The sequence below is a fragment of the Orycteropus afer genome, unplaced genomic scaffold, assembly GCF_000298275.1.
Source record: "Orycteropus afer afer isolate SDZICR_OR568_19922 unplaced genomic scaffold, OryAfe1.0 scaffold00099, whole genome shotgun sequence".
Classification (NCBI taxonomy): domain Eukaryota; kingdom Metazoa; phylum Chordata; class Mammalia; order Tubulidentata; family Orycteropodidae; genus Orycteropus; species Orycteropus afer.
In genome coordinates this window covers 2074794-2087407 of record NW_006921686.1, presented here as the reverse complement: position 1 = coordinate 2087407, position 12614 = coordinate 2074794, and the positions used below count along the sequence as shown (strand labels likewise).

Genomic DNA, 12614 nt, shown 5'->3' with positions numbered 1-12614 from the left:
ACCCCACTGGGTTTCCAGAAGCTGACTTCCCCATCTTTCTTCCACAGAGTGGCTGGGGGGTTTGAACCACTGACCTTTCGGTTAGTAGCCAAATGCCTCAACCACTACACCACCAGAGCTCCTTACCAGGGCCCTTAAAAAATCCAAACCCACTGCCATCGAGTTGATTCCAACTCACAGTGACCACCATTAGGTTTCCAAGGAGGTAAATCTTTACAGAAGTAGATGGCCCCATTTTCCTTCCACAGAGCAGCTGGTGGGTTTGAACCGCTGACCTTCTGGTTAGCAGCCAGATGCCGTATCCACTATGCCGCCGGAGCTCCCTACTACGGCCCTCAGCAGAAGGAAAAAGGGAAGTGTGTGTTCTTGGTGGTGCTGATGGTGGCCCCGAGGGTTGTCCTCTGCCCCGTGGTCACCCTGTCCTTGTGCCCATCATGGCTGCCCCCCTCCAGACCCCCCCCCCGAGGAATCGACCCCAGAAAAGTGACAGCCCAGAGAGACCACCTTGAAGTCATATGACTCCTCGATGATGACCTCCAGCCGCCAGTTTTCCCCAAGAACCGGCTTGCCCATTTCTGCTATCCTCCGTGCCTCCTCTTCCTCGGCAGTCAGCTTCCTGTCTCCTTCTCCTGCAGCATGAGGGATGGCAGTTAGACTCCAGGGAGGCCCAACTGGGCCAGCGAGTCCATCACTCCCTGCTCCCGTAGAGGAACCCCTGTCCTCCTCTGGAAAGTCTCCCTGGTGCCCTCTCCCCGCTCCCCTGTCTTCCTCTCAAAGCCTGGCAATCCAGCCCCGTGAGCCGGCCCATGAAGCTGGGACGGTAGACCTGGGGTTCAGATGGCGGTGATCTTGGGCAGAACCTTAGCCTCCCCATGCCTCAGTTTTCATGTCTGTAAAATGGGTACAATAACAGTACTTACCGGACAGGGTGGCTGTGAGAGTTACATTAAAAAAAAAAAACACTGCCATAGAGTCAATTCCAACTCACAGTGCCCCTAGAGGGCAGAGTAGAACTGCACATAGGGTTTCCAAGGCTGTCAGTCTGTTTGGAAGCCTACTGCTATATCTTTCTTTCACAGAGCAGCTGGTGGCTTTGAACCGCCAACATTTTGGTTAGCAACTGAACACTTAAACACTATGTCACCAGAGCGTCTTCTGTGAAAGTTAAATGAGTTAATTCATGTAAAGTGCTTAGGCCAGTCCCTACAAAAAAAAAAAACCAAAAAACTGCCATGGAGTCAATTCTGACTCACAGCGCCTCTACGGGACAGAGTAGCACTACCCCATAGGGTTTCCAAGGCTGTCAATCTTTAGGGACCCATCCCCACTGCAATTGAGTCAAATAGCGACCCCTCCTGGGTTTTCTGAGGCGGTATCGCTACGGAAGTAGATTGCCCAACCTTCCTTCCGAGGAGTGGCTGGTGGGTTTGAACCGCCAGCCTTCTGGTGAGCAGTCAAGTTGCCTTAGGCACTATGCTACCAGAGCTCCTATCTTTAGGGAGGCAAAGCCCAAATCAAACTCACTACTAGGGAGTTGATTCTGATTCATAGCGCCCCCAGAGGACAGAGTAGAACTGCCCCATAGGGTTTCCAAGGCTGCAAACCTTTATGGAAGCAGTCGGCCTCATCTCTGTCTCTCAAGGAGTGGCTGGTGGGTTTGAACCACCAACTTTTTGGTAAGCAAGCAAATGCTTTAACCACTGTGCCAGCCGAGCTACTTAGAACAGTGCCGACCACACAACAAATATGAATAGATGTCATTTCATTTGTTATCATCACCAATGTCATCACCACCAACATCCTTTTGGGTACACCCGAGCTCTGGATACATTCTAGGGTGTCTGGGGTGGTGAGGAAAGGGGAGGATGCCCTATTTCTTGGATCCAGACCCACCTACAACCTCGCCCTGAGTTCATTTATCTCCCCAGAGTCAGCTGACCTTTTTTCCAAGCCCAGTACCAACCCAACCCTAACTCCAGTCCCCAACCAGAGCTTGACTCCATCTGTGACCCCAAATGTAATTCTCTCACCAACACTGACTCCACATCCCACCCCTCCATCCAATCCTGACCCTAGATCCCAATCCCAATCTCTCACCCCAACCTGACCCACCAATAACCCCAAGCTCCCAAACTCCAACTCCAGATCTGACTCCAGTCCGAACCCTGATCCCAAACTTCAGTTCAACTGAAGTTCAAACCCCATGTCCAACACCAACCCTGGTACCATCACTAACAAAGGACCTGACCATGTGGCAACCTGTTTCCATCTGCTCTTAACAACTGGACTACATTTCCTAGCCTTCCTTGCAGTTGGGTGTGACCATGTGACCTAGGATGGCCAATAGAATGATGGCAGGAGTGAAGGGCGGTTCTTCAAGTCTCCCACTTGAACCTCCAATCTCCTGCCCTGCTTACCAACAGGAGGCAGAGGCACCAGCAAGGATGCCAGCACTCAGAGACATCCCAAATGTGGAATGACCACATGGAATAAGAAACAACCCACCAGCCAGGAACATGCTCATAAAACTTTGTCTGACTGTGTATGCACAGGGAGACAGCTTGAGGGGCAGGAGTGCATGGAGGGAAGGACACAGAGAAGTAACTATGGGGAGGAAGTGGGAGGGGAGCTGTTGCATTGTGGGAAATTGCAGTCAATGTCATGAGACAAAGTGTATATGAACTGCTGTATGGAAAGTGAATTTGCTCTGTCAACTTTCACCCAAATCACAATAAAAATTAAAAAAAAAAAAAAAAAAAAACTTTACCTGAGCAAGAAATAACATTTATTGTGTTAAATTACTAAGATTTGGGGGTCTGTTTGTTAAAGCAGCTGGTTTTACTTACCCTAACTAATACAATCTTCATTCTAATCCCAATCCTGACCCAAACTCCAATTCTGATCCTGACCCCAAAACTAGGCTGTTTTTATCTCCAAGCCTGACCTTAGCCCCAACTGTTACCCTAACCTCTGACCCTGGCCCTAATTCTAAACCATAACTTCCTCAAAGTCTATTACCCATCTCAAAGGCCAACTTCAGTTTTGATCTCCCAAATTATAATCTGATCCTACCACAAACCCATCTCAATTCTAACCTTGACCCAGTCCTAACCTTAATCCTAAATCCATCCCCAATCCTGTTGTTATTGTTATGTGTCGTCGAGTCGGACCTGACTCACAGCGACCCCTCCTTGGGTTTCCGAGGCAGTATCACTACAGAAGTAGATCGCCCAATCTTCCTTGTGAGGAGTGGCTGGTGGGTTTGAACCGCCAGCCTTCTGGTTAGCAGTCAAGTGCCTTATCAGCCCTAAGTCCAGTTCTCTCTGACTCTACCACAAGCCCAGACCTGACTCTATGACTTACTGTTCCCCACAACCTTGAATTCAAACTTAACCCTGATTTCCAAATCCCAAATTGGGCCCTACCCCTAAGTGCAACCCCAACTCCTCACTGGTACCACCCGCAGCTCTAAGGCTGGTTCCAGCTTTCACCCAGCCCCAAATCGACCCTGATCTCATCTCCAACCTGCATCAGACTTAGCCTGGAAGGGCAGCTGGAGGCTCTGACCTCTATCCCAGTCTCAGTGGCCCCTCCCCAGCCAAACCCCAGAGAAAGCGACTTCACTTACCTTGATTGAGTAGCAGAGCTGGGGAGAGACAGAGACAGGGAGAAAGTGAGTTCCTGCCCTGGGGGGCTCTGAGTGACAGGCTTGAAGGAGTCCTTGTAATTGAGCCCCCAAGGGATCCCCCAACCCTGGACCTCTTACCTCTCCCACAGCCCACCCACGCCCCCTCACCTGAAATTCCTCGCTTTAGCCACTGGGGCTGACCCAGCTCGATGAAGAAATTATCTTTCTTCTCATATTCCTCGTCATCAACTATCTTCACCTGAAGTGTTTTCCTGGGGTAAGGGTGGGGGTGGGGGTTGGGGGGGGGGGGCGGGGGGGGGGGGGGGGGGGGGAGAATACCCAGCATAAGACCCCCTCCCTTGATTTGTCAGATAACTCTACTATTGGACACCCAGTTTCTTGAGCACTGGAGTCCCTGGGTGGCACTGACAATTAGGCCTTCAGCTACTAATCAAATGGTTGTTGGTTCGAATTCAGCCAGGGGTGCATTGGAAGAAAGGCCTGGCAATCTTCGTCTGAAAAGTCAGCCACTGACAACCTTACGGAGCACAGTTCTACCCCAACACGCATTAGTCACCATGAGTTGACTCTATGGTAACCGTGGCTTTTTTTTTTTAATTATTATTCTCTTGAGCACCTACTGCATCCCAGGCTCTGAGTGGTCCTTGATGTCCATAACCTTATTGAATCCTTCCAGGTAACCTAGGAGGGAAATTCTAGTATCACCTCCATTTCACAGAACAGACCCAGAAACAGCTGCAACACTGATGTTTTTGTTGTTATGTGCCGTTGAGTCTGACCCGACTCATAGCGACCCCTCCCTGGGTTTCTGAGGCACTATCACTACGGAAGTAGATTGCCCCATCTTCCTTCCGAGGAGTGGCTGGTGGGTTTGAACCACCAGCCTTCTGGTTAGCAGTCAAGTGCCTTAGGCACTATGCTACCAGAGCTCCCTCTATTAGAATGAGATAATTGGAGCTCGTGGATGACAGGGGATTTGAACTTCTAACTGGGGGAATCCGGACTCTGAACCTCTCCTCCTGATGCATTACCACCCCCGTCTCTGGTCTGCCCGGCCGCCATCATCCCTCGCCTGGACTGTTCCCAACCAACCAACCAGTTGCTGTCAAGTTGATTCCAACTTATGGTGACCCCATGTTTCCTGAGACATTTCAGAGCAGGCCCTTATTCTGAGGGACCTGTGGGTGGGTTTGAACCACCAACCTGTTGGTTAGGAACCAGTGTCTCGCCGTTGGCGTCATGCAGCGGCTCCATAACTGAACTCCATGCCTCACTGACCACAGTCTGCTCTCTGCACGGCAGCCAGAGGGGTCCCCATAAAACTTAAGTCAGAGTGGGTCCCTTCGTGGCTCAAAACCCTGGCATGGCTCCCACCTCACCCAGAGTACAAGCTGATGTCCAAGGCCCCCTACAATCTGGCCCTGATTCCCCTTCTGTCCTCCCATTCCCCTCCCCTTGTTCCTGCCAGGATGGCCACATGGGCCACGTGGGCCTCAGGGCCTTTGCACTGGCAGTTCCCTCTGATTAGAATGCTTTTCCACCGGTCCCTTTAGTTCTTTGCACAAACTTCACCTTCGCAATGAGATCCGCTCCAACCACTGTATTTAATACTAAAGTCAGTCCCTACTCCCCACCCCAGCATGTCTGGCCCGCTGACCCTGTTCTGTGCACTTTTCCCATATCACCTTCTAACACACTGTCTCACTCTCTTCATTTTTTGTCATTTGTCTCTCCACATTAGAATGTTAAGTTCCACCAGGGCTGTAATCTGCGTTGATGTGAGTTCTTTGCCGAGTCCCCAGCACTCAGCACAGAACCTGGCATATAGTCTGCCCTCCGTCAATATCTGCCACCTCGCATCCTTTCCCCCAGGCGACCCTCCACTTCCTGCCCTCTGTCCCAACCCCATGGGGTGGGTTAACCGAGTGCTAATCGATTTTCTCAGCATCCTTGCTGCCATGGTAACCAGGGGCTGGCAGGGGAGGAACTTGCAGAAGCTACCCATCTCCTGCAGGAACATCATTCTGTGCGCCACCCCCCACGGTCCCCCTCAGTCACAAAGAGCCACAGCCCCAGGATGTCCACAGCTCCGCCACCAGCTGTTTTCTCGGTTGTAAGAACCATGTGGTCCCACAAAGCCCGGCCCCAGGACCCAGAAATACAAACACCCAGCCCACACAGTCATCCGACAGGGGAAGCATAGCCAAGCGCCCAGCCCACGCGCCTCTCACCCCACAGCCATGCTGCATGCAGTGGGGAAATCGCGCGGCCCCGATGGCCACGGTTCGCGCTACACCTCCTTCCCAGAGCCCCTCCATCTTCTTTGCGTCTCACTCTTTAGGACTCTTGGTGTCTCTGTTTGTGCCCTTCCATGTCTCTCTCCAAGGAGCCTTGGTGGTGCAATGGTTAAGCACTCGGCTGCTAAGGGAAAGGTTGGTGGTTCAAACCCACCAGAGGCTCCGGGAGAAAAAGATCTGGCATTGTGCATCTGTGACAATTATAGTCTAGGGACCCCTACGGGGCCGTTCTACTCTGCCACACGGGGTCGCTATGAGACAGCACCCCAAAACAACAGCATGCCTCTGAGTCTCTGACCCTGTCAGTCTCTCTCTGTCTCCTTGCCTCTGTCTCTATACCCACGAGAATGCAATAAGCAGTCAACAGCATGGCAGAGTCGTTCAACAAATAGCTCTCCACACACGAACATGCACAGGACACGGTGACCCCTGTGCCAACACAGGACGGTCATGTGGGGACACCCGGCCGCCTCCACCCTCGCCCCTCCCAGTGCCAGGATAGTTCAGATTTTCTGTGGGTGGAAAGGCCGCCCCCGTCCCAGGAGCGGGCTGGGAGCTGTCCTCGGTGCTGAAACACCGCGCTGAGGTGAGGCGGAGGGTCTCCTGAGACGTCCCGCCACTGGCAGGCAGCTGTCGACAGGGTGACACGATGACAGAGTGATACACACACATCTTGCTCATGCACACGCAGCGGGACCCACTGACACGCAGTGATTGCACGCGCGGAACAGGCTCCCTGACAGACGTGCCCTCGGGGGACCCAGGAGGAGGAGAAACTCAGCGGGCAGGGGACGGACAAAGACTGGAGCTAGACAAGACCAAAGCACAAGACCTCCTCTCCGGCCCCTGTGTTCTGTTACCCTCACGCCCTGCCCTCCTTGTTTGACCTGGAAACCCCACTCCACCTCCAGGACCTCAGCCCGACCCAGGCTCGCTCTCACCCTCCAGGCTGTCCCCGCGGTGTCTCCTCATCTCTGCTGACCCCCCTCTCTTCTCTGTAGCATCCTGGGGAGCTGCTCCTTGAAGCTCAGAGTTCCTTTCCATCCACAGCTACCTCCCCACACACCTCTCCATTTCAGTCTTCCTGACACTCATCACCTCTCTGCTTCTCCTCTCCGTATCTCTCTCTCGGTTCCCTTCTCTTTTTGCCTCTGTCAAAGAGCCCAGGTGGTGCAGCAGTTAAAGCACTCGACCGTTAACCAAAAGTTGGCAGTTGGAACCCACGAGGTACTCCAGGGGAGAAATCTGAGGCAGTTTCCATAAAGATTGACGGCCTGGGAAACTCTATGGTGCAGTTCCACTCTGTCCTCTAGGGGCGCTGTGAGTCAAATAGACTCCACAGCAGTGGGTTTGATTTGGGCTTTGCTTCCATGAGCACCGACAGCCTCGGAAACCCTATGGTGCAGTTCCACTCTGTCCTCTAGGGGCGCTGTGAGTCGGAATCAACTCCATGGCAGTGGGTTTGATTTGGGCTTTGCTTCTGTAAAGACCCACAGCCTTGGAAACCCTGTGGTGCAGTTCCACTCTGTCCTCTAGGGGCGCTGTGGGTCGGAATAGACTCCACACCAACAGGATTTTTGCTCCTGTCTCTTCTCTCTCTCTCTCTCTCTGACTCTCTCCATCTCTGTCTCTGACTCTCCCTGCCTCTATCTACATCTGTTTCTTTCTCTGTCTCCCTATCTTGTTCTTTCTGTGTCTCTTTCTCCTGTCTCCCTCGTTTCAGCTGACCCGTGTATTTACTTCTTTGGGCTCTAAGTCTTTCTGTGTCTCTCTGTTCTGTCTCGCTCCCTGTCCTTGATGCACCCCGTCCCTTCTCTCTCCGTCCTCTCGCTCACACACATTCTCCCCATCACCCATCTCTCCATGTCTCTCTTGTGTGCGTCTCTGTGTTGATCCTGCCTGGGCTACCCCTCCAGCCCAGCTGCTCCAAAGGGCCTCTAATTAGCGCCTGCCTGTGAGAGAAAGGATGTGTTTCCCCGGGGAACTTCCCCTCAACGCTAATTACCCTCCTGCTCTCAGTCTCCAGCAGCCACAGCTGGGAGCTCAGGAAGGGGTGGGGGCCAGAGAGGGTATCCCAGCCCAAGGGGAGGCCTGTGAGGCTGCGGCAGCAAGACGGAAGCGGGTTAGACTCCAGGAAGGACCAGCACAAGCAGAAAGACAACCCTCCCGTTCTCTAGGCGTCTTCAGTGTGAGAGATGGGCCTTGGGATGGCGTCTCTTAGGCCCCAACCCAAGTTCTCAACAAGCCCAAGACAGAGAGGCCGAGCCAGGCAGAGAGTCTGGGATTAAGTCTAACCTGTGACAGAGAGCTATGTACCATGGATATAGGCCCAGAGGAAAAAGAAGGGCCTGGGAGCTAGAGACAGAGATGAAGGGCGAGGTGTTCAAACAGGGGCAGCAGCGAGAAACCGAGGCCCTGAGCTGGGGGGCGGGGCGAGGAGGGCGCGCGGTGGGGGCCCCGCCGGTGGGAGGAGCGTGGGCGGAGGGAGACAGAAGGGCCTGCGGGGGCGGGCGGACGGGCAGGGGACGGGCGCCGTCTGTCTCCCGGGCAGGCAGGCGGGGGAGGTGAGGCTGCGGGCATCTGGGTGAGGGGGTGGCTGGTGTCGGGGCCGGGAGCACAGCCATGGTTCGGTTTTCGTGTGCGTCTCTACGTGCCTCTGTGTGTGTGAGTGGCTTTGTGTCAGTCTCTGCAGTCTGGGTGTGTCAGAGTCCACCTCATCTCCCCAGAACCTGCTCCAGCTCCCCAAACCCCTGCCCCCCAAATCTCAGCTCCCGCCCCCGCCTTCCCAGACTCCCTTATTCCTTTCTCCAAAGCCTCGCACGCAGATGCCCCTTAGATCTCACGCTATTTCCCCAGGCCCCGCCCATCCCCTTAGCCCCTCGAGTCCTGTTCCAGCTTCCAAACCTCATTCCCACACTGTCCCACCTCAACAAGACTTCCACTCGTTTCCACGGGCTGCCCAGTCCTCAGGTCATGCTCCAACTCCAACAGCTACAAGTCAGGGCCTCCAGACAGACGCCCCTTTCCTCAGGCTCCTATCCCTTCTCCCCTCCCATCTCCCCTAACCTCGCCCTCAGCTCTGCAGGGTCTTTCCCCCTCAAGCCCCACCCTCCTCTCCTCAAAACCAGCCTCCCTCTCCCAGGCTCGCCCCCTCTTCGAGGCCACGCCCCATATCACGCCCTCTCACGCCACGCCCTCTCCAAGTCCCGCCTCCTCCAAGGCTCCATCTTCACCTCCATCCCACGTCTTGTTCCCGTCCTGTCACTCCCCAGTCTCCTAATTCTCTCCCGAGCTATGTCTCATCTCTCTTACTTCTCCCTGGCCCCAATGTATCTCCCCAGCCCCTCCCTCACTTCCGCTTCCTCTCTGCTCTCCACAGCTGGCCCGCCTAGCACTGCCCCACCCTGGCCCTGCGCCCCCACCCCAGCCCACCTCCGCAGCCCCACCCATTTCTGGGCACTGCCCTACTCTGGCTCCGCCCCTCTTGCCTCAGAGCCTCTGCTTGCCCCACCCACTTCTTCAGCCCCGCCTCTCTGCCTAGTCCCACCCCCAACCCCTTCCATTTCTAGGCACTGCCATACTCTCTGGACTGTGAATGTAAAGTATGAATCTAGGAAAATTGGAAATTATCTAAATGAAATGGAAGAGCTGAAGATGGATATCCTAAGTATTAGGGAGCTGACATGGACTGGTATTGGCCATTCTGAATCAGATAATCATACGGTCTACCATGCCAGGAATGACAAAGTGAAGAGGAATGGAATCAAATTCAATATTGAAAAGAACATTTCAAGATCTGTTATGAAGTGCAACACTGTCACTGACAAGATAATATCCATTCGCCTTCAAGAAAGACCAGTTACCATAACTAGTATTTGGATTTACACACCAACCACTGCCAAAGATGAAGAAATTGAACAATTTTTTTGCCCCTTTTTGCAATCTGAAATTGAACAAGCATGCCATCGAGATGCATCGATAATTACTGTGATTGGAATGTGAAAGCTGGAAATGAGAAGGATCAGTAGTTGGAAAACATGGCCTCAGTGATAGAAACACCACCAGACATCTGAGAGAATTTGCAAGACCAATGACCTAGTCATTGGAAATACAGGTATCCCTCGCTTTTCATAACTTTGCTTTATGCCACTTTTTTTTTTTTTTAATGAAAGACCTACATTAATACTTGGTTTTGCTAACTGAAAGATATCAGAGTATTTTGACTTTTAGAAAACAAGGCAAAAAGTGATGTTGCCAACCTCTTTCTGTGGGAACTACACTTAGCATCATGCCTCCATAGCCTTCAGCTGTGTCTGTGAACACCATATGTTGGTGTTATTTTAGGTTTTATGTGTTCTTTGGTACGATTTGGTAGATTGTTTTTTTGGGCCTGGGAATGTGCAAAAAATTTTCCCATATAAGTTACCGGTAATTGAGTCTTGTCTTTATGCAGTTTTGCTTACAAAAAGTTCCACAGGAGTGCTGACTTTTTCCCAATACCATAAATGGTGACTGTACACGTGGACCTTGGGATGGAATACATAGGAATCAAATCGAGTACATCTGGGCAAAGAGACGATGTACAAACTCAGTGTCATTGGTCAGAACAAGGCCAAGGGCTGACTCTGCAACATCATCAATTGCTCATATGCAAGTTCAAGTTGAAACTAAAGAAACAAGTCCAAGAAAGCCAAAGTGGGATGGTGAGTATGTTGTCTGTTGTTGTTATGTGCTGTCGAGTCAGATCCAAGTCATAGCGACCCCTCCCTGGGTTTCCAAGGAAGTAAATTGCCCAATCCCTCTTCCAGGGAGTGGCTGGTGGGTTTGAGCAGTCAAGTGCCTTAGGCACTATGCTACCACAGCTCTCATCTTGAGTATATCCCACCTGAATTTAGAAACCATCTCAAGAACAAACTGAATACCAGTGACCGAAGACCAGATGAGTTGTGCGATGACTTCAAGAATGTCATCCATGGAAGAAGCAAAAGGTCATTAAAAAGACAGGAAAGAAAACAACACCCAAGTGGATGTCAGGAGAGCCTCTGAAACTCGCTCTTGAATGAGAATAGCTAAAGCAAACGGAAGAAATTATGAAATACAAGAGATGAACAGAAGATGGGTGGCTTGAGAAGAGAAAGTAAAGTCTTGTGAGGAAATGTGCAAAGACCTGGAGTTAGAAAACCAAAAGGGAAGAACACGCTTGGCATTTCTCAAGCTGAAAGAACTGAGGAAAACAATTCAAGCCTCAAATTGCAATATTGAAGGATTCTGTGAGCAAAATATTGAACGACGCAGGAGGCATTGAGAGAAAATGGAAGAAATATACAGAGTCACTGTACCAAAAAGAATTGGTTGACGTTCAGTCATTTCAGGAGGTAGCATATGATCAAGAATTGAAGGAAGAAATCCAACCTGCACTGAAGGCACTGGTGAAAATCGGAGGTCCAGGAATTGATGGCATACCCTTGAGATGTTTCAACAAATGGATGCACTACTGGAGGAGATGACTCATCTATGTCAAGAAATACAGAAGACAGAGCAGCCACCTGGCCAACTGTCCTGGTTCTCTAGAGCCACTCTGACAAGAAATATACCACAAATGGGATGGCCTTAACACACAGGAGTTTATTCTTACAATTTGGAGGCTTTAAGTCCAAGTTCAAAGTGCTGGATGAAAGCCCCTCAATTTTGGGGTCCAGCTCTGCCTCCAGCTCCCGGCCCACTGAAGCTAGAGGGGTTCACTCAGACAGCTGCTGGCTGCTGAGGCTGAGTAGCCCAAGGTTGACAAATAAAATGGCACAGTCCCAATGTTACCAAACCACACGGCAGGCCATTAACTTAAATCCATTTTAAGTCCCAAGGTTGGCAGAGCATGGCAGGCTACTGAGCAATGACCCGGCTACATGCAGGGTCCAAGCGTGCCACGGGCTAGAGACCATTCCCAAGGCTTCTTCTTAAAAACAGGAAGCAGACCACATCCCAAAGGCAGCTACTCAGCTGCTTGTGGTAGATCCCACCGTGGAGTTGATTGCCAGTCTCATCATGGGGAATAACTACCACCAGCTGCCCAGCCACTCAACCAGGCCCAGCCAAGCTGACACACAAACATAACCACCACACCAACCAACTGGATGAGATTCATTCCAAAGAAAGGTAGTCCGACAGGGTGCATAAATCATTGGACAATATCATTAATACCACAAAAAGGGGAGTTTTCCTGAAGATAATTCCAAAACGGTTGCAGCAGGAATTCAGCCAGATTCAGAAAAGGACTTGGAATGACAGATATCACTGCTGATGCCAGAAAGATCAAGGCTAAAAGCAGAGAATACCAAAAAGATATTTACCTGTGTTTAATTTACTATGCCAAGGCATCTGACTGTGTGAATCATAACAAATTCTGGATAACGTTTCATAGAATGGGAATTCCAGAACACTTAATTGTGCTTGTATGGGGCTTGACCATGGACCAAGAGTAGACCAAGAGGCAGTCATTCAAAAAGAACAAAGGAATACTGTTGTGGTGGTTGTTGTTATGTGCCATCGAGTCGGATCCGACTCACAGCGACCCCTCCTAGGGTTTCCGAGGCAGTATCACTACAGAAGTAGATTGCCCAACCTTCCTTCTGAGGAGTGAGTGGCTGGTGGGTTTGAACTGCCAGCCTTCT

The 12614-nt window shown here is 51.5% G+C and overlaps 1 protein-coding gene across 1 annotated transcript in view; it reads right to left on the bottom strand.

Moving 5' to 3' along the window:
* Positions 1-12614, bottom strand: part of SLC8A2 (solute carrier family 8 member A2) — a 36032-nt gene that overhangs the window by 7663 nt on the left and 15755 nt on the right. The window contains exons 4-6 of the mRNA XM_007942870.2: positions 3797-3900; positions 3629-3646; positions 505-629 (exon numbers count right to left, since the gene is read on the bottom strand). Of these exons, the coding sequence (XP_007941061.1) occupies positions 505-629; positions 3629-3646; positions 3797-3900 (247 nt within the window). The remainder of the gene's footprint in view (positions 1-504; positions 630-3628; positions 3647-3796; positions 3901-12614) is intronic.